Source organism: Heterodontus francisci, chromosome 11, assembly GCF_036365525.1.
Source record: "Heterodontus francisci isolate sHetFra1 chromosome 11, sHetFra1.hap1, whole genome shotgun sequence".
Classification (NCBI taxonomy): domain Eukaryota; kingdom Metazoa; phylum Chordata; class Chondrichthyes; order Heterodontiformes; family Heterodontidae; genus Heterodontus; species Heterodontus francisci.
Window position 1 is genome coordinate 32,008,291 of NC_090381.1, and position 23,332 is coordinate 32,031,622.

Genomic DNA, 23,332 nt, shown 5'->3' on the forward strand with positions numbered 1-23,332 from the left:
ACAGATCTTCTGTCAAAGTTACAGACAAATGGGAGAACCCTGCGGACCTTAAGTACCCTGAAGTTTGTATGTAAATATTCACGTGATATAATAAATTTTATCATTTATCCATGTATCAGGGCACTGAATAACAAAACGGAGCTGCAACAAGGGGTAGCTTTCTCATCATTTCAGCCCTTCTGCTTGTTGGGTAAGGGTATCAAGAGATTATGGATCAAAGATGGATAGAGTTGAGGTGGAGATTAACCATGAAGTGATGGAATGGTGGAACAGCTTGAGAGGCTGAATTGCCTGTTCCTGTTCTTGCACTGGACTTCAGCTGAGGTCTACCCAGTGAATTGTAAAGCCCAGTATAAACTTTGCAAATTTGCATTCCACTTTTCTGATTACATGTTGCAGCATTTAATCTGCTCTTTAAACTTCTATTATCTAGGCACTGAAAGTAATGAACCTGCTGCTGTTCATCAGTCCATTTCTCAGTGTCTGTGCTAATTCCTGCTCCCATTCTCAGTGTCTGTGCTAATTTTGCTCCTTTTCTCTATCTCCCTTGGCTAATTCCTGCTTTTTTTTTTTTGCTGCCCAGGGTTCAGTCTGCCCCCTTTCCCAGTCACCCTGGGCTCAGTCTGCCCCCTTTCCCAGTCACCCTGGGCTCAGTCTGCCCCCTTTCCCAGTCACCCTGGGCTCAGTCTGCCCCCTTTCCCAGTCACCCTGGGCTCAATCTGCCCCCTTTCCCAGTCACCCTGGGCTCAGTCTGCCCCCTTTCCCAGTCACCCTGGGCTCAGTCTGCCCCCTTTCCCAGTCACCCTAGGCTCATTCTGCCCCCTTTCCCAGTCTCCCTGAGCTCATTCTGCCCCCTTTCCCAGTCTCCCTGGGCTCAGTCTGCCCCCATTCCCAGTCTCCCTGGGCTCAGTCTGCCCCCTTTCCCAGTCTCCCTGGGCTCAGTCTGCCCCCTTTCCCAGTCTCCCTGGGCTCAGTCTGCCCCCTTTCCCAGTCTCCCTGGGCTCATTCTGCCCCCTTTCCCAGTCTCCCTGGGCTCAGTCTGCCCCCTTTCCCAGTCTCCCTGGGCTCAGTCTGCCCCCTTTCCCAGTCTCCCTGGGCTCAGTCTGCCCCCTTTCCCAGTCTCCCTGGGCTACTTTCAGCTCCTTTTCTCAGAAAGATACCACCATTGGAGCTCCACTCCCTTCATCTGTGACATCCTGAAAGAAGTTGAGGGGATTAGTTGGCAGGGTCGATGCCGGTTGTCTCTTTAATTGACTAATTTGTTATTTTACAGATATATTCCGCCAGACAAGAGGGAGGAGAACGATCAATCCACCCATAAGTGGATGGTTTATGTGCGAGGTTCACGGAAGGAGCCCACGATCAACCATTTTGTGAAGAAGGTTTGGTTTTTCCTACACCCCAGCTACAAGCCAAACGACTTGGTGGAAGTCAGGTGTGGCTCTGAATCTCATCTCTGGCTTCACTCCTGCTCAGGGCTAGGCAATCTGTTCCTGTTGTTTAAAATCAGGAAGGCAGTCAGGTAGTTTGTACAGAACCAGGGACTGTGAGTTATGTTCTGCCAAAACTAGCGCACGAGGCCAGTGGGTAATGAACTGTGGACCTTAACTAAAATTTCTATAAATTATAATAGCATTTATTACCCAATGAATGTAGAGTGGAGAATGTTTTTTGTTTGAAACAAATTGGTTTGTTTCCATGCCCCTCGATTATGTAGCAAGGTTGGCCATTTTATCTTTGAGTTTGTGAGGAAAAAGTCTTTGGCTGAGTATCATTTGTATCACATCCTCTCAGAAACACCTGAATCTTTGGTTCCCAGACTCTCTGAGCAACGTCACAGACTGGAACCTGCTATTAGGTTTGGAGTTCATGAGGTACAGTGCAGATAATTTGAAGCAGGAAACCGTGTCAGCTCAAGCATGAGCTAAATACAGAGTAAAGTTCCCTTTACGCTGTCCCATCAAACATTCACAGGTCAGATACAGCACAACACAGCCAATTCCAGGCCTTGGGTGCCCAAAGGTCTCTATGAACCAAAGTCGATGTGCTCCCTCTCCTCTTTCAGCACATTGCTTGTGTGCAGAGTATTTGTCTTGGGTGTGACACCCAGAGCTAGGTTGTGTTGTCAGATTCAGTAGAAGATGGAGAAGTGAATAATAAGTTTTGAGGATCAGATCGGCACTGCTTTGTTGTTGTTGTTTTGTCTAAATGATTTTTGGTGTTGAACAAGTAATCTTTTTGGGATTTTTTTTCTGTTTAGAGAGCCACCATTTCACCTGACCAGACGAGGCTGGGGTGAATTTCCTGTACGTATCCAGATCCACTTCAAGGATCTGCGCAACAAGGGTATAGACATCATTCACCAGCTGAAGGTACAGCAGTTCTTGGATGAAGCTGTGACCCAGACATACTGTACAATCTGTGCTGTTCTCTTATGTTTTCTCTTGTTAATCTGTGTGCCGCAGTTAGTAACACAGATTGGGTTTGGAATAAGGGGGCACAATTATTTCATCATTGTGATCAGATCAAGATGCTGGAACAAATGGAGCTTTCAAGGCTGAGATCAGTAGATTTTTATTCGGTAAGAGTATCAAGAGATGTGGAGCAAGGGTAAGTGGAGTTGAGGTACAGATCAGCATTGATCCAGTTGAATTGCAGAGCAGGTTTCAGGAGCTGAATGGCCGACTCCTGTTTATTTTTACTGTGATCTCCACATCTAGTTCCAATTAAAGCAACATTGTGCAGTCTCCTTAGTTTGCGTTTAACTGGACAGTGTTTTCAAACAGAGCACTTAAACGCATGCACGTTCAGAAATGATTGACCTCCAGCCAGTAGTGTGTCCCCCAGCTGGGAGTTTGCTCCCTAGCTGAAGCATTCTGCGACACCTGTATCTTCTCCCATCCTTCCCACTTTGGGAATCATAGAATAATATGGGAAGAAAAGAATTCTAAAATTCTCATGATAAATCCTGCTTCTCCTTTTTGATTTTGTTTTAGTTTTGAACTCTATCTGTTAGCTGCTCTCATTGTCTTGAAGATCCCATGTGTGAGGAGTGAACATTAACCTTTGACCCAACTCCTGGTGCTGTCACCAGTGAGTTGAGTTTCTTCTGTGAATAATGAAAGGTACTGTGATGCACCAACCCCTAAGAAGATAAATTTTTCTTTTAAATTATTAGGTGTCATTTGGTAGCACCTTTGCTTCGGAGTCAAAAGGTTGTGGGTTCACGTTATACGTCATACTCTTCAGCACATAATCTAGGCCAACACTTGTGAGGGAGTGTTGTAGTGTTAGAGGTGTCATCTTTCACATAAATGTCAAGCTGTGTCTGAACTCTCGGGTAGATATAAAAGCCAATTGAACTGAAGTGAATTTCGGACAAGTTTTAATTCAGTTTGTTGTGGCCATGAGACCACAAAACAAAATTACCAATAATTTACCGCGTCATAGAGATGTTAATTCCAGTTGTCACTGTGATGTAGGATGCATCACGTACATTAACCATGCCTTTTGACAAAATTAAGTCACTTGGACAAGTGTGAATTAATTAAGAAAAGCCAGCATGGATTTGTTAAGGGCAAATAGTGTTTAACTAACTTGATTGAGTTTTTCGATGAGGTAAAAGAGAGGGTTGATGACGGTAATTCAGTTGATATGGTTTACATGGACTTCCAAAAGGCGTTTGATAAAGTGCCATATTAACAGGCTCGTCAGCAAAGTTAAAGCCCATGGAACGAAAGGGACAGTGGTAGCAAGGAGACAAATTTGGTTGAGTGACAGGAAACGGAGAGTAGTGGTGAATGGTTGTTTTTCTGACTGGTGGAAGGTACATAGTGGGGTTCCCCATGTGTTGATATTCGGACCACTGCTTTTCTTGATCTATGTTAATGACTTGGGTGTGCAGGGCACAATTTCAAAATTTGCAGATCACACAAAAAAATTGGAAGTATTGTGAACTGCGAGGAGGATTCTGATAGACTTCAAGGGGACATAGGCTGCAGGAATGGGCAGACATTTGGCAGATGAAATTTAATGCAGAGAAGTAAGAAGTGATTCATTTTGGTAGGAAGAATGAGGAAAGGTAATATGAAATAAAGGATACAGTTCTAAAAGTGCTGCAGGAACAGAGGGGCCCTGGGGTTACATGTGCACAAAACGTTGAAGGTGGTAGGGCAGGTTGAGAAAGCAGTTAAGAAGGCATACGGGTACAAAAGCAAGTAAGTTATAGTGAATCTTTATAAAACACTGGTTTGACCTCAACTGGAGTATTGGCCAGAATTTTTCGTTGGGCAGGGGGCCCCATCCACTAGCCGAAAAGTCAGTGGCGAGCCTGCCTCCGTCGGGCCTGGGGAGCCAGATCAGGATTTTACTGTCCCCAGGACCTTAATTGGTCTTGGGTGGGACTTCCACCTCCTTGAGGCAGAAAGTCCTGCCTAATAGAGCTGCCGGTCAATCAAATACAAAATAAATCTCATGCCACACTGCCACATCGATCTCTCACAGGTGAAATACAACACGGGTTAAATACAAAGTAAAGCTCTTTCTATACTGTTCAAATGAGCACTCCTCGTTGAGGTATAGTGCAGTTTAGGTGCAACAAAGAGAAAAAATTGTATTTATAGGACACGTTTCACATCCTCATGATATCTCAGAGTACTTCACAGCCAATGAAGTACATCTGAAGTGTAGTTACTGTTGTAATGTAAGAAAACACAGCAGCCAGTTTTCTCACAGCAAGCTCCCACAAACAGTAATGAAATGAATAAGCAATCAGTCTGTTTTTGACAGTGTTGCTTGAGGGATAAATATTTCCCAAGATTTTGGATGGATTTCCTGCTGCTCATTAAGTAGCACTGTAGGATCTTTTATTCCTTCCTAAAAAGACAGTCAGGGCCTCAGTTTAATGTCCCATCTAAAAGATGGCACCTCTGATGCTTGAACACCCCATTAGTATGCACTGGTGTCAACCTAGATGATGTGCTCATGTCTTGGAGTGGAGCTTGAACCCATGACCTGGCTGAGAGGTCAAAGTGCTACCACTGAGACAAGCTGACACTATATAAACACAGTGCAAAACTCTGACTCACTAAGTGCTTCCAGGTTACAGATGGTGGATGCATAATGAAGCGTCTTCTACTGTATCTGAGATATTTGATTCCATTCTAATCCAGTGCGACATTTCTGTTTCTGATATCAACCGTCATCTCCATGAGTTTGCCAAATTGGGGCCTGTATTGTGCTGTAGGCTTATGATTGAGACTGTCCAAACTCACTTTACAGCCTGTCAGCATAGAGGAGAGACTTTATACCTAATTGTTTGGCCATACCTACTCACTGGGTGGAAAATCTAGCCCATGAACATGGCATCAGTTTGGGCTGGATCTGATCCGAGGTCCCAGCGGGAAAAGGTCAGTGACTGACCCACTTTTCTGTTCAGTTCCCTCGATCACCGTTTCCTTTTTTCAGTACTTATGTTGAATGCACATAGCTGTCTTTCACTTTACTGATCTGCTTTTGATGTTTTTTCCACAGCTGGATAGAACATACACTGGCTTGCAGACACTTGGTGCAGAAACGGTATGCTTTGATCTCTCTCCTCTCTCTTGGTATCTCTCCTTTTTCCTCTGCAGCTTCCTCATTCTTTTACTCCACTTAGTCCTTTCTGCTGTGAAGGTACTGACACCTTGGGATCTGATTTCACCCATGTGACCATTGCTCAGATTTGAACCTGGTCAATGAGTGTGGGTCAGCCACCCGACGCTGAGGGAATCACAGCCAACAAGGGTCTGTGTTAGGGGATCAGCAGGAGGAATCCCAGTTGGGATTTTCTTCATTTCCTTCCCGGAGGTTTGGAGCAGCTCTACTGCTGCCATGGCTGACAGCTTCTCACTTGAAAAATTAAATCTCTCATTTATAAGTTAATAACCTGGAAATTATTGTGTGTGATAATTAGACGAATGCTTAACCTGCAGTGTGACTTTCCTCTGACTACTTTTGTAGTGCTGATGTTAACCTGTTTAAATAGAGGTGAGTGTCTGCTTTAAAGTAGTGGCCAGTTAGGCCAGCTAAGTGTGCTTTCGCCCAGTAATATCACCAACATCATTTCTAGGCTGGTGGAGTGTAGTCTGGCAATGGCTCAATTTTAAAATTCTCATTCTTGTTTTGAAATCAGTAGTCTCACCCCTCATCATCTCTGTAATCTCCTGCAGAGCTACAACCCTCCCAGATCTCTGCACTCCTCCAAATCTGGCCTCTAACGAATCGCCGATTTTTATCGCTCCACCATTGGCTGCTGTGTCTTCAGCTATCTAGGCCCTAAGTTCTGGAATTCCCTCCCTAAACTTTTTACTTTTTAAAAAACTTTTATATCTTTTTTAAGCCTCTCTATCCTCCTAAGATGCTCATTAAAACCTACCTGTTTTACTAAGCTTGTGATCACCTGTCCTAACATATCTTTATGTGGCTTGGTTTGTTTGATTTTCTTTGATAGCTCTCCTGTGAAGATCTTTGGGATGTTTTATTACATTAAAGGCACTATATCGGTGCAAGTTGTTGTTGTGAATATTTCTCTGTTAGATTGTAGCCTATTCATGTGCTCACACTGGCTCTGTGCATGTTTCTGTCACCTGTCTATTTGAAAAGTCAGCATTTGTGCTCTGTAATGACGCTGTTATCTGTGTGTTCTCCTAAAACAGGTGGTGGATGTTGAACTGCACCGAGACACACTTGGGGAGGACTACCTTCCCAGGCCACTGCCTCCTTCTGGCTCCACAGGAGTACTTCTTTCCTCATCCTCCTCCTGCTCCTCCTCCTGCAGCAGGACCTCTCAGTCTGTCACACCCTTGCAACCTGCAATGTCCTCCACACCCCCAATGACATCAGCAGGAGGAGTGCATGTGTCTTTAGCATCTTTGAGCTCTGCTTCTGGAAAACAGTCACATAACTCTTTAGGAGTCACTTCAGAAAGAGGTAAGATAGGTCTTGAGCCATGCACGTCTATGTACAAACCCCAAAACCAAACACGGAGCCATGCTTGCATATGTGCAAACCACAAACCAAACATGGGGCCAAGCACATATGTATAACCCCCAAAATTAAACACAAAGCCAGACATGTATGTACAGGTCCCAAAATCAAACAAGGAGTCAGACACACAGATGTACAAGCCTGAAAGAAAAATGGACCCACACATGTATGTACAAACCGCAAAACCAAGCAGAGTTACGTACATGTGTGTACAATACTCAAAACCAAATATGAAGTCACACATACACATACCCCATACACAAACGTCTTTACAAATCCCAAAGCAACCAAAGAGTCACACACATGTACATACAAACCCTGAAACCAAACATGGACCCACACAGATATGTACAACCTCTGAAACTAAACACTGGAGCCACGTACATATGTACAAACCTTGAAATCAAACATTGAGCCAAACACATATGTACAAACTCAAAGCAAACATGAAATCACACACACGCACGCACGCACGCACGCACGCACGCACGCACGCACGCACGCACGCACGCACACACACACACACACACACACACACACACACACACCCAAGTACATGGATGTACAAATCCTGAAACGAACATGGAGCCAGACGTACACTTTTGTAAAAATTCAAACCAAACGCTGAGGGACACGTTTGTTCATACATGCTCCTGATCAGACAGGGACACACAGCTGTTTAATGTATTGCATAGCAGAACCTGAAGGCCCAGGTGCTTTGTGTTGTTTGTAAAAGTGATTCCTCTTGAGTTTTGTCTGTCGGGATCATTTTGTATAGTCTCCTAAAGAGGCAGGTGGGGCTTGTTAATGAAAAGCGTGTAGCAATAAGGGGATCATTTATTTAAAATACTGCAGTTGAAAGGCTGAATTTACAAGTTACAACTCAGTACTGCCATGGAACAATTGGTTGTTAGAGTGAGGTCCCGGAAGACCCATGGAAGCAACCTTCAGGAGAGAAGGAGAACAAATAAATGCTTTAATTCCCATCCCCCAAGCCTGCGGGCACTGAGGACAATTGTGGTGTCCCAACCTCTGCTTTGATCTGGAGTATCTTTCTCAGCACAAGCTGGGAAATGAAGCTGCTTAATATACTTTAGATGGTCACATAGACTAGCCTTGTATTTCCTTGAGTAAGATTAAGGGTTGATATGATTGAGTTGTCTAAAATAATTAAAGGATTTGATAGGGTAGATAGAGGGAAACTGTTTTCTTTGGTAGTAGTGTCTGGAACAAGGGAGTGTAATCTTAAAATTAGAACTAGGCCATTCAAGGGTGATGTCAAGAAGCACTTCTTCACACAAATGGTAGTAAAGCTGAGGGATTCTCTTCCCCCAAAGAGCTTTTGAGACTAGTTCAGTTGAACACTTCAAAACTGAGATTGATAGATTCTTGTTAGGCAAAGGTATCATGGGATTTGGAACCAATCTGGGTAAATGGAGTTAAGATACAGATCATCCATGGTCTAAGTGAATAACAGAACAGGCTCCTACATTCCTATGGTTGGGGAAGGTTTTACATTTGTACATGAATAAATCTTGAAGAAAAGGAATTATGCAGGATTCTTGGAGACTTCAATCCTCTAGTATTAATGGAATATGCTTTTGTTTCTTTATTTTGTATTTTCAGTTCAGGTGGAACTGCCTGCTAAAAATGAAGTGGTTTCCAGCAGTCACTCAGGACGGTCTTCCCTGGAGTGCATACCAACCAGGCCAGTGGCCACTCAGAAGGTCACGTTCGGGTCACATGGCAACTCTGCATTCCAACCAATCACAGCCAGCTGCAAGATTGTCCCTCAGGGGCAGCTCCCCAGTCCTGCTGACTCTCCGGGGAAGTCCTTTCAGCCCATCACCATGAGCTGCAAAATTGTGTCAGGTACTTGTATTCTGAACTTTAAGAGGTAAAACGCGCAGTGCAGGAAAATCTGAAAGCACAGTGTGAGCCACACCATGAGGGAGAAAAAAATGTTATAAGGAATTGTGGACTTAAAAAGGGAAATTCTGGAATATGCAATGTTAGACTATATCAGCACTGATGAGACGAGGGAAGAGAGGTCCTTTATAGATTGACTAAAGCAAAGAGAGGAGAGAGGTTGGGTTATTCCACCAGACACTTTCTCTTCCACATGCTGATTGCCCTGCTATGTACTTTCAGAGGTCTCTGTTTCCCCCAGTGATATCTTCAGCAAACAACTCTTTCAACATAAACACAACATTTATAGAAAGGATGGGAATCATGGAGAGATGGGAATAATGAAAAGGATGGAAAATTGGAAAGGATGGAATCTTGGTATGGGTAGGAATGATGATAAGAATGCAATAATGGAAAGGATGAAATGATAGAAAGACCTGCAACACTATAGTGCCTTCATGACCTCAGGACATTCCAAACCACTTTACAGCCAGCGAAACACTGTTGTAATGTAGGAAACCCAGTAGCCAATTTGTGTAAAGCCGAGGTCCCACAAAAGGCATTTGAGATAATGACCAGATAATCTATTTTAGTGATATTGGTTGAGGAATAACTGTTGGCTCAGGACGCCTTGCTCTTATTATAGAATCATGGAACGGTTACAGCACAGAAGGAGGCCATGCGTCTTGTCGAGCCATGCTGGCTCTCTGCAAGAGCAATTTAGCTAGTCCTCCACCCCATTACCTTTCCCTGTAGCCTTGCATATTTTTTCCCTCCAGGTGGTTATCCAGTTCCCTTTTGAAAACCACAATTAAATCTACCTCCACCACCCTTCCAGGCAGTGCATTTCAGATCCTAACTACTTACTGCATTAAAAAAAAAAGTTTTTCTTCATGTTGCCTTTGATTCTTTTGCCAAGCACCTTAAATTGGTGTCTTCTGCTTCTCAATCCTTCTGCCAATGGAAACCGTTTCTCTCTATCTACTCTGTCTAGACCCCTCATGATTTTGAACACCTCTACCAAATCTCCTCCCAACCTTCTCTTCTCTAGCTTCTCCAATCTAATCACATAACTGAAGCCTTTCATCCCTAGAACTATTATCGTAAATCTTTTCTGCACCCTCTCTAAAGCCTTCACACCCTTCTTAAAGTGCAGTTACCAGAATTGGGCACGACACTCTGGTTGAAGCAAAACCAGTGTTTCATAAAGTTTTATTATAAGTTCCTTGCTTTTGTACTCTATGCCTCTATTTATAAAGCCCATGATCCTGCCCTGTCACCTTCAATGATTTGTGCACATATAACCCCAGATATCTCTGTTTCTGCACCTTCATTAGAATTGTATCCTTTTGTTCATATTGCCTCTCATTCTTTCTACAAAAATATGTGATTTTGGACTTCTCTGCTTTATACTTCATCTGCCATGTCTGTGTCTTGAAGTCTATCACTATCCTCCTCAGAGTTCGCAATACTTTACAATTTTGTCTCATCTGCAAATTTTGGAAATTGTTCCCTGTACAAATCCAAGTCTAGGTCATTAATATATATCAAGAAAAGCAGTGGTGCTAGTACTGACTCTTGGGAAACCCCACTTTATGCCTTCCTCCAGACTGAAAAACAGCTGTTCACCACTGCTGTCTGTTTCCTGTCACTCAGCCAATTTCGTATCCATGCTGGCACTGCCCCTTTTATTCCATGGGCTTGAACTTGGCTGAGGCAAGTCTATTATGCAGCACTTTATCAGGTGTCTTTTGGAAGTCCATATACACCATATCAATGCATTACCCTGATCAACCTTCTCTGTTATTTCATCAAAAAACTCAATCAAGTTAGTTAAACATGATTTGCCTTCAACAAATCCTTGTTGTCTTTCCATAATGAATCCACATTTGTCCAAGTGTCTGTTAATTTTATCCACAATTATCGTTTCTAAAAGGCGTTCCACCACCACCACCACTACCAAGGTTAAACTGACTGGTCTTCTTTGAAATAATGCCCTGGGATCTTTTACGTCAACATGAGAGGGCAGATGGGGCCCCGATTTAACATCTTAGCCGATAGATAGCACCTCTGACAGTGCAGTACTCCCTCAGTACTGCACTGGAGTGTTGGCCGAAATGTTGATGATCAGGTCCCTGGAGTGAGACTTGAATCTTATGACTTGGAGGTGAGAGTGCTACCAACTGACAATGACACATGACAAAATGATGGACAGGATGGGAATGATAGGGATGGAAATGCAGGAATTATAGAAAAAGAAATTCAAGACTGAGAATGGCAGAATTGCTGTAATTTTGGAAAAAAAAGAAATAATGGAAAGCATGGGGATAATGAGGAGGATCAAATGGGCAGAAATAATGGAAAGCATGGGGATAATGAGGAGGATCAAATGGGCAGAAATAATGGAAAGCATGGGGATAATGAGGAGGATCAAATGGGCAGAAATATTGGAAAGCATGGTTGTTTTGCACTGTTTGGCTTAGTCCACCATTGGCTGATGCCTATACCCACTGGTTTGTAGGGGGAGCTCATAATGTGGCTACTTGAAAGAATGGGATCTGTTACTTGAAATTTAAGATGCTGGCGAGTACAATAATTGTTTTATCTTACTGTAGGGTCGCCAATCTCAACTCCCAGTCACTCTCCTTTGCCACGCACTGCGACCTCTACTCCTGTCCACATGAAGCAAGGATCGTCCATCTCTGTCATAAGTAACCCCTACATTATAGTGGACAAACCTGGACAAGTGATTGGAGTGCCAACATCAAACACAGGTTATGGACCCTCTCGCGCTCTCTCTCTCTCTCTCTCTCGCTCTCTCGACTGTTGATTACGATTGGCGATCCCATCCATTGTTTTATTCGTGTCATTGCATTAGCAACAAAGATAAACCACTGATTACGTCTAACATGTTTCATATTGCATGCTCAGGGCTTGCTACAGTGTGATGTCAATAGCTTCAGAAAAGCTGGCTACCTTGAGGAATACCTTGCTGTCAGTCTACAGCAGAGATAACAGCAGCCTTCAGATTCTGGCTGTGCTCCAGAGCTGGGATGGAGCTGATGTATGATCTGGAGGTCGATAGGGAATGATGCCAGGCGTTATTGCTGCCTGGTTAGTCAGCCACACTGCATTGCAGTGAATGGACCAGTGTGAAATAGTTTATTGCTCCCCACCGCTCCCCCCCACCCCCCCATGCCCACGACACTAGTATGGAAGGTGAGGCTCATTTATAACTGAGCTGAATGCTATGCTAGACACACAGTCACATGTGCAGTGCAGTTGATACACGAGTTTAACCCATGTGAACTACATTTCTTTACCAAGATGCTTACAGCATAATTTTTGGCCAAAAAGCAAAAAATTTAGAAACAAAATACAGTGGTGCTGAAATTCTGCTGTGGGAGACCAGCAAATCAAACGTATATGTCTGGAATACCTCTCTGCTGATATCGCAAAGACATTAACCCTTCAATTTTAAATGGTAAAATGGTGGTCAGCAAGAGTGTGCACCTTCAAAACAGGATGGAACAATTCGGATAAGTGGAGCTAAAGAGAAAATGATTAAAGACAAATTTAACACAGCTGGTTATTCCTTTGGGACTCCCACCTGAATATACAGATGGCTGTATTAAATGCCCTCTGAAATGGCTGAGCAAGCCACTCAATTCAAGAGCAATTAGGGATGGGCAACAAATGCTGGCCTAGCCAGTGACGTCCACATTCCATGAACAAATAAAAAAAAATAGGCAGATCTTACTGATGTAAAGTTAGTTCAGTGCATGGACTTAACGGTGAACCAGTTGCTCTCTCCATTCATGGGTTATTTAAAGATTTTGTAAATAAAATCTCAACTCACAGTTAACCCTGTGCTTTTTCAAATTCAGGCTGATTTATTTATCTCTCTGTTTTGTTTGAAGCAGGGAGCCCCACGGCAAAGCAGACAGGCATTTCACAAGGTGCACGTTCACCCATCCCAAAAATCCACGGCAGCAGCTTCATTGCAACAACTGTGAAGGTAAGGTTTTCCTATCCCGTTGAAACTGGCTTTGTTACCGAGCGAGGGTACATCCCATTCTGGATCTTCTTTCTCACCAAGGAATAGTGGGGTTGGTGTAGGTTATGGGTGCCTACTGGAGCCACTTCTTTCACCATGGTGTTAATCAGCACTGTACTAAACTGGCTTGGATGCCTGACCTTGGGAAGATTAGCAATAGCTGTGCACTGTCGTTGATCAGAGAGCAGAGAAGGAATCTTGGTAACTCCAGACTCGGGGGTGGTGGGAGGAACTTCATTCCTGGCCCTTCCAGAGTTACACAGCCAGGACCTTTCCTGGAAAAATTTGGAATGGTTTTGATAGTGTAATAAAGGAAAAACCGTTTCCACTCACAGGACAGTCGATAACCAGTGAGCACAGATTTAAGGTGAGTGAAAAAATAAACAGAGGGGAGCTGAGGATTTCTTTTATGCATTGAGTTAGTTTTAGATATACAGCACTGAAACAGGCCCTTCGGCCCACCGAGTCTGTGCCGACCATCAACCACCCATTTATACTAACCCTACACTAATTCCATATTCCTACCACATCCCCACCTGTCCCTATATTTCCCTACCACCTACATATACTAGGGGCAATTTATAATGGCCAATTAACTTATCAACCTGCAAGTCTTTGGCATGTGGGAGGAAACCAGAGCACCCGGAGAAAACCCACGCAGACACAGGGAGAACTTGCAAACTCCACACAGGCAGTACCCAGAATTGAACCCAGGTCGCTGGAGCTGTGAGGCTGCGGTGCTAACCACTGCGCCACTGTGCCGCCCATTGTTATGGTCTGGACTGCAAGGCCAGATAGGGTGCTGAAAGCAGATTCAATAATAATCTTCAAAAGGAAATTGGATAAATACTTGGAAAACAAAATATTCAATTGTTATAAGGAAAGCAAAGGAGAGTAGGACTAATTGGAGAGTGCTTCCTAAGAGCTGGCACAGACAAGATGGGCCCTTTTGCTCCCTTCTGTGCTTACTGATTCGAGCAACTGGATATCACTGTCTGTAGTGTCTGGAATATTGGACTGACGATGGTTAGATGTTGCTCAACAGATACTGGAATTCTCTGCCTGTACATTGCACTGGAGGTGGCTGTAATACAGGTCAAACAGATACTGGAAGTCACTGCCTGCATGCTGTGCTGGAGGTGGCTCGATACAGATTAATAAAATACTGGAAATCACTGCCTGTATACTGTATGGAGGTGGCTGTATACAGGTTAAACAGATACTGGAAATCACTGCCTGTATACTGTGTGGAGGTGAATGTATACAAGTTAAACATACTGGAGATCACTGCCTGTACGCTGTACTGAAGACAGATGTTTACAGGTTAAACAGATACTGGAAATCACTGCCTATACACTGTACTGGAGGTGGCTGTATACCGGTTACACGGATTTAGGAAATTACTGCTTGTCCACTATACTGGAGGTGGCTGTATACAGGTTAAGCAGATACTGGAAATCACTGCCTGTATACTACCGGAGGCGGCTATATACACGTTAAACAGATATTGGAAATCACTGCCTGTACGCTGTACTGAAAGTGGCTGTATACAGGTTAAACAGATACTGGAAATCACTGCCTGTACGCTGTACTGGAGGTGGCTCTATACAGGTTAAACAGATACTGGAACTCACTGCCTGTATACTGTACTGGAGGTGGCTGTATACAGGTTAAACAGATACTGGAACTCACTGCCTGTATACTGTACTGGAGGTGGCTGTATACAGGTTAAACAGATACTGGAAATCACTGCCTGTATACTGTGCTGGAGGTGGATGTATACAGGTTAAACAGATACTGGAAATCACTTGCCTGTATGCTGTACTGAAGGTGGCTGTATACAGGTTAAGCAGATACTGGAAATCACTGCCTGTATACTGTACTGGGGGTGGCTGTATACAGGTTAAACAGATACTGGAAATCTCTGCCTGTATGCTGTACTGAAGGCAGCTGTATACAGGTTAAACAGATACTGGAAATCACTTGCCTGTATGCTGTACTGAAGGTGGCTGTATACAGGTTAAGCAGATACTGGAAATCACTGCCTGTATACTGTACTGGAGGTGGCTGTATACACGTTAAACAGATACTGGAAATCACTGCCTGTATACTGTGCTGGAGGTGGATGTATACAGGTGAAACAGATATTGGAAATCACTGCCTGTACGCTGTACTGAAGGCAGCTGTATACAGGTTAAACAGATACTGGAAATCACTTGCCTGTATGCTGTACTGAAGGTGGCTGTATACAAGTTAAACAGATACTGGAAATCATTGCCTGTATACTGTGCTGGAGGTGGCTGTATACAGGTTAAACAGATACTGGAAATCACAGGCCTGTATGCTGTACTGAAGGTGGCTGTATACAGGTTAAACAGATACTGGAAATCACTTGCCTGTATGCTGTACTGAAGGTGGCTGTATACAGGTTAAACAGATACTGGAAATCACTGCCTGTATACTGTGCTGGAGGTGGCTGTATACAGGTTAAACAGATACTGGAAATCACAGGCCTGTATGCTGTACTGAAGGTGGCTGTATACAGGTTAAACAGATACTGGAAATCACTGCCTGTACGCTGTACTGGAGGTGGCTGTATACAGGTTAAACAGATACTGGAAATCACAGGCCTGTATGCTGTACTGAAGGTGGCTGTATACAGGTTAAACAGATACTGGAAATCACTGCCTGTACGCTGTACTGGAGGTGGCTGTATACAGGTTAAACAGATACTGGAAATCACTGCCTGTACACTGTACTGGAGGTGGCTGTATACAGGTGAAACAGATACTGGAAATCACTGCCTGTACACTGTCCTGGAGGTGGCTGTATACCGGTTACGCAGATGTAGGAAATCACTTGCCTGTATACTGTGCTGGAGGTGGCTGTATACAGGTTAAACAGATACTGGAAATCACTGCCTGTATACTGTGCTGGAGGTGGATGTATACAGGTTAAACAGATATTGGAAATCACTGCCTGTATACTGTGCTGGAGGTGGATGTATACAGGCTAAACAGATACTGGAAATCACTGCCTGTACACTGTACTGGAGGTGGCTGTATACTGGTTATGCAGATTTAGGAAATTACTGCCTGTCCGCTATACTGGAGGCAGCTGTATACGGGTTAAAGAGATACTGGAAATCACTGCCTGTATACTGTGCTGGAGGTGGATGTATACAGGTTAAACAGATATTGGAAATCTCTGCCTGTATGCTGTACTGAAGGCATCTGTATACAGGTTAAACAGATACTGGAAATCACTGCCTGTACACTACTGGAGGCGGCTGTAAACAGATACTGGAAATCAGTGCCTGTACATTGTACTGGAGGTGGCTGTATACTGGTTAAACAGATACTGGAAATCACTGCTTGTACACTGTACTGGAGGTGGCTGTAAACAGATACTGGAAATCAGTGCCTGTACACTGTACTGGAGGTGGCTGTAAACAGATACTGGAAATCAGTGCCTGTACATTGTACTGGAGGTGGCTGTATGCTGGTTAACCAGATACTGGAAATCACTGCCTGTACACTGTACTGGAGGTGGCTGTATACTGGTTAAACAGATACTGGAAATCACTGCTTGTACATTGTACTGGAGGTGGCTGTAAACAGATACTGGAAATCAGTGCCTGTACACTGTACTGGAGGTGGCTGTAAACAGATACTGGAAATCAGTGCCTGTACATTGTACTGGAGGTGGCTGTATACTGGTTAAACAGATACTGGAAATCAGTGCCTGTACACTGTACTGGAGGTGGCTGTATGCTGGTTAACCAGATACTGGAAATCACTGCCTGTACACTGTACTGGAGGTGGCTGTATGCTGGTTAACCAGATACTGGAAATCACTGCCTGTACACTGTACTGGAGGTGGCTGTATACTGGTTAACCAGATACTGGAAATCACTGCCTGTACACTGTACTGGAGGTGGCTGTAAACAGATACTGGAAATCAGTGCCTGTACACTGTACTGGAGGTGGCTGTAAACAGATACTGGAAATCAGTGCCTGTACATTGTACTGGAGGTGGCTGTATACTGGTTAAACAGATACTGGAAATCACTGCTTGTACACTGTACTGGAGGTGGCTGTAAACAGATACTGGAAATCAGTGCCTGTACACTGTACTGGAGGTGGCTGTAAACAGATACTGGAAATCAGTGCCTGTACATTGTACTGGAGGTGGCTGTATACTGGTTAACCAGATACTGGAAATCACTGCCTGTACATTGTACTGGAGGTGGCTGTATACTGGTTAAACAGATACTGGAAATCACTGCCTGTACATTGTACTGGAGGTGGCTGTATACAGGTTAAACAGATATTGGAAATTGCTGCCTTTATACTGTACTGGCAAAGCCTCAATTTAAAAATGTTCATCCTTGTTTTCAAATCCTCACCCACCCCCACCCCCCAATTCCATGTAACGTCTCCTGCCCTATAATGCTCTCAAGCATGCTGCGTTTCTCCAATCCCGGGCGCCTTGCACATGCTCGACTTTCTTCACTCCACTGTTGGTGGCCATGTCTTGAATTGCCAAGGCCCTAAGCTCTGGAATTCCTTCCCTAATCCTCTCTACCTCTCTCCTCCTTTAAGTCCCTCCTTCAAACCTGCCTTTTTGATCAACGTTTAGTCACCTGTCTTAATTTTGTTTGATTACATTCTGTGAAGTGCCTTGGGATGTTTAACGACGTTAAAAGCGCTATATAAAGACAAGTTGGGTTTGTAACCCAGCAGCTATAATTTTAGTTACACCAGAGACAAAAATATATTTCATGCCTTTACTTTTCAATCAATCATCTACACAGAAACTTCTTAATGACTGGAATAGCAGTATCTTTTGAGCCTTAAAACTGGACAAAGAATAAGGCAGATAAAACCCATTTAATTCATGACTTAAAGGAACAACTGCTTTGACTCAGCCAGTCAAAAGGTCAAAACACTTCACACACACAACAAAATGACAGTACTTGAAATTAATTCAAAATTAATGCTACTGCATTATACCAACCATTAAGTATAGAGGGCAAATCGTGTTCAGTGCCATGGGATCTTTGATATCAACCTAGCAGGGCAGATGAGCCCTCGGTTTAATATCTCATTCAAAAGATGGGAACCTCCGACAGTGAACACTCCCTCAGTACTGCACTCAAGTGACAGCCCAGATTATGTGCTCAACTCTCTGGAGTGAGACTTGAACCCATGACATTCTGACTCAGTGATGAGAATGGCATGACTGAGCCAAAGCCAACATGAGGTGCTGAGGCCAATTATACGACCCCAACCACCATCCCAGCTGCAGTCTACTGACTCAGCACAAACCGGTGTGGAATCTCGGAGCTTCTTCTCTATAGTTGACCTATGGATGGATAATCTCATGTAGTGATCAGGGGAGCCTGTTGAAGAAATTTTGGAAGCTACAGACATACTGATTCTTAGATGTGACGTGGGAATGGTGCACTGCTTTGGTGGGCAATGCTAGGTTACTTTTGTTAATAATGAAGACTCTAATTTCTTACATTAGAATGCAGCTGTGCTGGGGAATAGATAACCTTTTAGGCTTATTTTTTCCATTCTTCCACCACTTCATGCACCAAGTCAACTTTTCTTGGCTACAATGGCCAGCAAATGACCTCTTCTGCACCAATAGCCAGTGTAACTCTTCAATTTGCTGCCGGGAAGATGCATGTGATCTTGACTGGTCTACTTCAGGTTCCCTATGTGTGTATAGCACAGAAACATAGGAACTTATAGAGACAGGAAAAGACTATTTGGCCAGAAAAACCCATCCTTTTCCACCGTTACAGACAGATGGGAGATGATAGAGATGGTTCCCGCTTTTCACCTTTTGACTGACTGAAGACATCATGTTTTTAAAAATATTTTAACTCCTGATCGTTTTAATAGTCAACAAACAGACAAATGACAGGTTTTTCTGTAAGTTTAAAGGAAAGATAAATGTTTATTATACAATAACACCCAAAAATATATGCAACTTCACCCATGCTCTCACACATGCAGATAGATACACATAAGAAAAGGTAGCAATTAAAAGATAATGTGTTTACATCTGATGGTGTTAAAAAGATTTCGCTGAAGATTTGAAACAGTGCAGGCCTGGTTTTCCTTTTTTTCTGGTTCACTGAAAACAAAACTCAGAAGCATCAGGAGGACTGATGCGTTACTGCAGACTTATCTTGTTATATCTCAGTCACAGTTCAATGGTGAAAACCTGGTTCGATTTCTCAAGTAGGGAGTTCAAGACCAACTGCGCACTCTGCCTACATGTAGTTTAAAGGTGGTGATCTTAAGCAGAGTCCTTCCTCTTCGTTGGAAAAGATGGACTTTTCATTTTTGAACAAATAACTGAATTAAAACTGACACAAATTCCACTCCAATTGTTCCAGGACGCACTGCCGCTTCACTCGCGTACCACCGTTGCCTTTCACAATCCAATCTCCTGATTGGTCAGTTTGAATCCGGGCCCTTTGGCTTGCCTCAAGTCTGTTTGGGTTTGTTCATAATTTCTCCTTGCGTGAGCATGACACCACAGAGTGACAAACCCATGAAGGAGTAATGTATGTGTTATAACTCTTTGAATTAAAACTGGCTCTTACTCTTAAATATGTATGCCTCAATAGTCATATTCTGCTTCAAATATCCTGTTTCAAAAAAAAGTTCCTGAAATGTTAGTAACTTCCATTATAAATTGTCACGAGTATAGGTAGGTGGTAGGGAAATTTAGGGACAGGTGGGGATGTTTGGTAGGAATATAGGGTTAGTATAAATGGGTGGTTGATGTTCGGCACAGACTCGGTGGGCCGAAGGGCCTGTTTCAGTGCTGTATCTCTAATTATTCTCTCTGCTTTGATTATTTTAATACAAACAAAACTATACAAAGCACATCAGCGTCTGAGGGAGCACATCCAGGCAGTAATTCAGTGCACTTTAAATGTGTCTGTTAAACCACCACCTCCTCACTGTTGAACTCAGTAATTCCTTCCAGTCAGTACCTGTATTCTTTTTTTATTATTCATTAATGGGATGTGGGTGTCGCTGGCTAGGCCAGCATTTATTGTCCATCCCTAATTGCCCTTGAAAAGGTGGTGGTGAGCTGCCTTCTTGAACCGCTGCAGTCCATGTGAGGTAGGTACACCCACAGTGCTGTTAGGAAGGGAGTTACAGGATTTTGACCCAGCGACAGTGAAGGAACGGCAATATAGTTCCAAGTCAGGATGGTGTGTGACTTGGAGGGGAACTTGCAGGTGGTGGCGTTTCCATGCATTTGCTGCCCTTGTCCTTCTAGTTGGTAGAGGTTGCAGGTTTGGAAGGTGCTGTCTAAGGAGCCTTAGTGCGTTGCTGCAGTTTATCTTGTAGATGGTACACTGGTACACACCGCTGCCACTGTGTGTCGGTGGTGGAGGGAGTGAATGTTTGTCGACGGGGTTCCAATCAAGTGGGCTGCTTTGTCCTGGATGGTGTTGAGCTTCTTGAGTGTTGTTGGAGCTGCATCCATCCAGGTAAGTGGCGACTATTCCATCACACTCCTGACTTGTGCCTTGTTGACAAACTTTGGGGAGTCAGGATGTGAGTTACTCGCTGCAGGATTCCTAGCCTCTGACCTGCTTTTGCAGCCACGGTATTTATGTGGCTACTCCAGTTCGGTTTCTGGTTAGTGGTAACCCCTAGAATGTTGATAGTGTGGGATTCCGCGATCGTAATACGATTGAAGGACAAGGGGAGATGGTTAGATTCTCTCTTGTTGGAGATGATCATTACCTGGCACTTGTGTGGCGCGCATGTTACTTGTCACTTATCAACCCAAGTCTGGATATTGTCCAGGTCTTGCTGCATTTCTACATGGGCTGCTTCAGTATCTGAGGAGTCGCGAATGGTGCTGAACATTGTGCAATCATCAGCAAACATCCCCACTTCTGACCTTATGATTGAAGGAAGCTCATTGATGAAACAGCTGAAGATGGTTGGGTATAGGACGCTACCCTGAGGAACTCCTGCAGTGATGTTCTGGAGCTGCGATGATTGACCTCCAACAGCCACAACCATCTTCCTTTGCTCTAGGTATGACTCCAACCAGTGAAGAGTTTTCCCCCTCATTTCCAATGACTTCAGTTTTGTTAGGGCTCCTTGATGCCATCCGTGGTCAAATGCTGCCTTGATGTTGGAGCAGTCACAGCGGCACAGTGGCGCAGTGGTTAGCACCGCAGCCTCACAGCTCCAGTGACCCGGGTTCAATTCTGGGTACTGCCTGTGTGGAGTTTGCAAGTTCTCCCTGTGTCTGCGTGGGTTTCCTCCGGGTGCTCCGGTTTCCTCCCACAGCCAAAAGACTTGCAGGTTGATAGGTAAATTGGCCATTAGCAATTACCTCTAGTATAGGTAGGTGGTAGGGAAGTGTAGGGACGGGTGGAGATGTGGTGAGAATACGGAGTTGATGTGGGATTAGTATGAATGGGTGGTTGATGATCAGCACAGACTCGGTGGGCCGAAGGGCCTGTTTCAGTGCTGTATCTCTAAAACTAAAAACAGTCACTCTCACCTCACCTCTTGAGTTTAGCTCTTGTGCCCATGTTTTAACCAAGGCTGTAATGAGGTCAGGAGCTGAGTGGCCCTGTTGGAACCCAAACTGAACGTCAGTGAGCAGGTTATTGCTAAGCAAGTGCTGCTTGGTAGTACTGTCGATGACACCTGCCATCACTACTGATGATTGAGAGTAGACTAATAGGGCGGTAATTGGCCGGGTTGGAAATGTCCTGCTTTTTGTGTACAGGACATACCTGGGCACATTGTCGGGTTGATGTCAGTGTTGTAGCTGTACTGGAACAGCTTGGCTAGGGGCATGGCAAGTTCTGGAGCACAGGTCTTCAGTACTATTGCCGGAATATTATTGGGACCCATAGCCTTTGCAGTATCCAGTGCCTTCAGTCGTTTCTTGATATCACGCAGACTGAATCGAATTGGCTGAAGTCAGGCATCTGTGATGCTGGGGACTTCAGGAGGAGGCCAAGATGAATCATCAACTTGGTACTTCTGGCTGAAGATTGTTGCAAGTGCTTCAGCCTTATCTTTCGCACTGATGTGCTGGGCTCCCCCATCATTGAGGATGGGGATGTTTGTGGAGCCACCTCCTCCAGTTAGTTGTTTAATTGTCCACCACCATTCATGGCTGGATGTGGCAGGACTGCAGAGCTTAGATCTGATCCATTGGTTATGGGATTGCTTCACTCTGTCTATCGCATGCTGCTTACGCAGTTTGGCTCACAAGCAGTCCTGGGTTGTAGCTTCACCAGTTTGGCACCTCATTTTGAGGCATTCCCTCCTGCACTCTTCATTGAACCAGGGTTGGTCTCCTGCCTTGATGGTAACAGTACAGTGGGGAATATGCCAGGCCATGAGGTTACAGATTGTGGTTGAGTACAATTCTGCTGTTGCTGATAGCCCACAGCGCCTCATGGATTCCCAGTTCTGCATTGCTAGATCTGTTCGAAATCTATCCCATTTAGCATGGCGGTGGTGCCACACAACACAGTGGAGGGTCTCCACACGGACTGTGCGGTGGTTACTGCTACCAATCTGTGGCAAGCAGATTGGTGAAGACCAGGTCAAGTCTGTTTTTCCCTCACCACCAGCCGCATACCTAGTCTAGCAGCTATGTCCTTTAGGACTCGGCTAGCTTGGTCAGTAGTGGTACTACCGAGCCACTGTTGGTGATGGACATTGAAGTCTCCCACCCAGAGTACATTCTGTGCCATTGCCACCCTCCGCGCTGTTCAATATGAAGGAGTACTGATTCCTCAGCTGAGGTGGTAACCAACAAGAGGTTTCCTTGCCCATGTTTGACCTGATGCCATGAGACTTCATGGGGTCCAGAGTCAATGTTGAGGACTCCCAGGGCAACTCCCTCCTGCTTGTATACCACTGTGCCCCCACCTCTGCCGGTGGGACAGATGGTGATGGCAGTGTCTGGGACATTGTAAGGTATAATTCTGTGAGTATGACTTTCTCAGGCTGTTGCTTGACTAGTCTGTGAGACAGCTTTCCCAACTTTGGCGCAAGCTCCCAGTAAGGAGGACTTTGCAGGGTCAACAGGGCTTGGTTTGCCGTTGTCGTTTCCGGTGCCTAGGCCAATGCTGGGTGGTCCCGCCAATTTCATTCTGTTTTATTTTAGATACAACTGAGTGGCTTGCTAGGCCATTTCAGAGTCAACCACATTGCTGTGGGTCTGGAGTCACATCTAGGCCAGACCAGGTGAGGACTGTAGATTTCCTTTCCTGAGTAAACATTAGTGAACCAGATGGGTTTTTACAACAATGGTTTC

General features: G+C 44.4%; 1 protein-coding gene across 3 annotated transcripts in view; it reads left to right on the forward strand.

The window, feature by feature from the left end:
- Positions 1-23,332, forward strand: part of yeats2 (YEATS domain containing 2) — a 228,750-nt gene that overhangs the window by 38,785 nt on the left and 166,633 nt on the right. For all 3 annotated transcript variants that reach the window (XM_068041935.1, XM_068041936.1, XM_068041937.1), the window contains exons 7-13: positions 1,274-1,435; positions 2,261-2,372; positions 5,533-5,577; positions 6,696-6,969; positions 8,653-8,898; positions 11,550-11,708; positions 12,858-12,952. In XM_068041935.1, the coding sequence (XP_067898036.1) occupies positions 1,274-1,435; positions 2,261-2,372; positions 5,533-5,577; positions 6,696-6,969; positions 8,653-8,898; positions 11,550-11,708; positions 12,858-12,952 (1,093 nt within the window). The remainder of the gene's footprint in view (positions 1-1,273; positions 1,436-2,260; positions 2,373-5,532; positions 5,578-6,695; positions 6,970-8,652; positions 8,899-11,549; positions 11,709-12,857; positions 12,953-23,332) is intronic.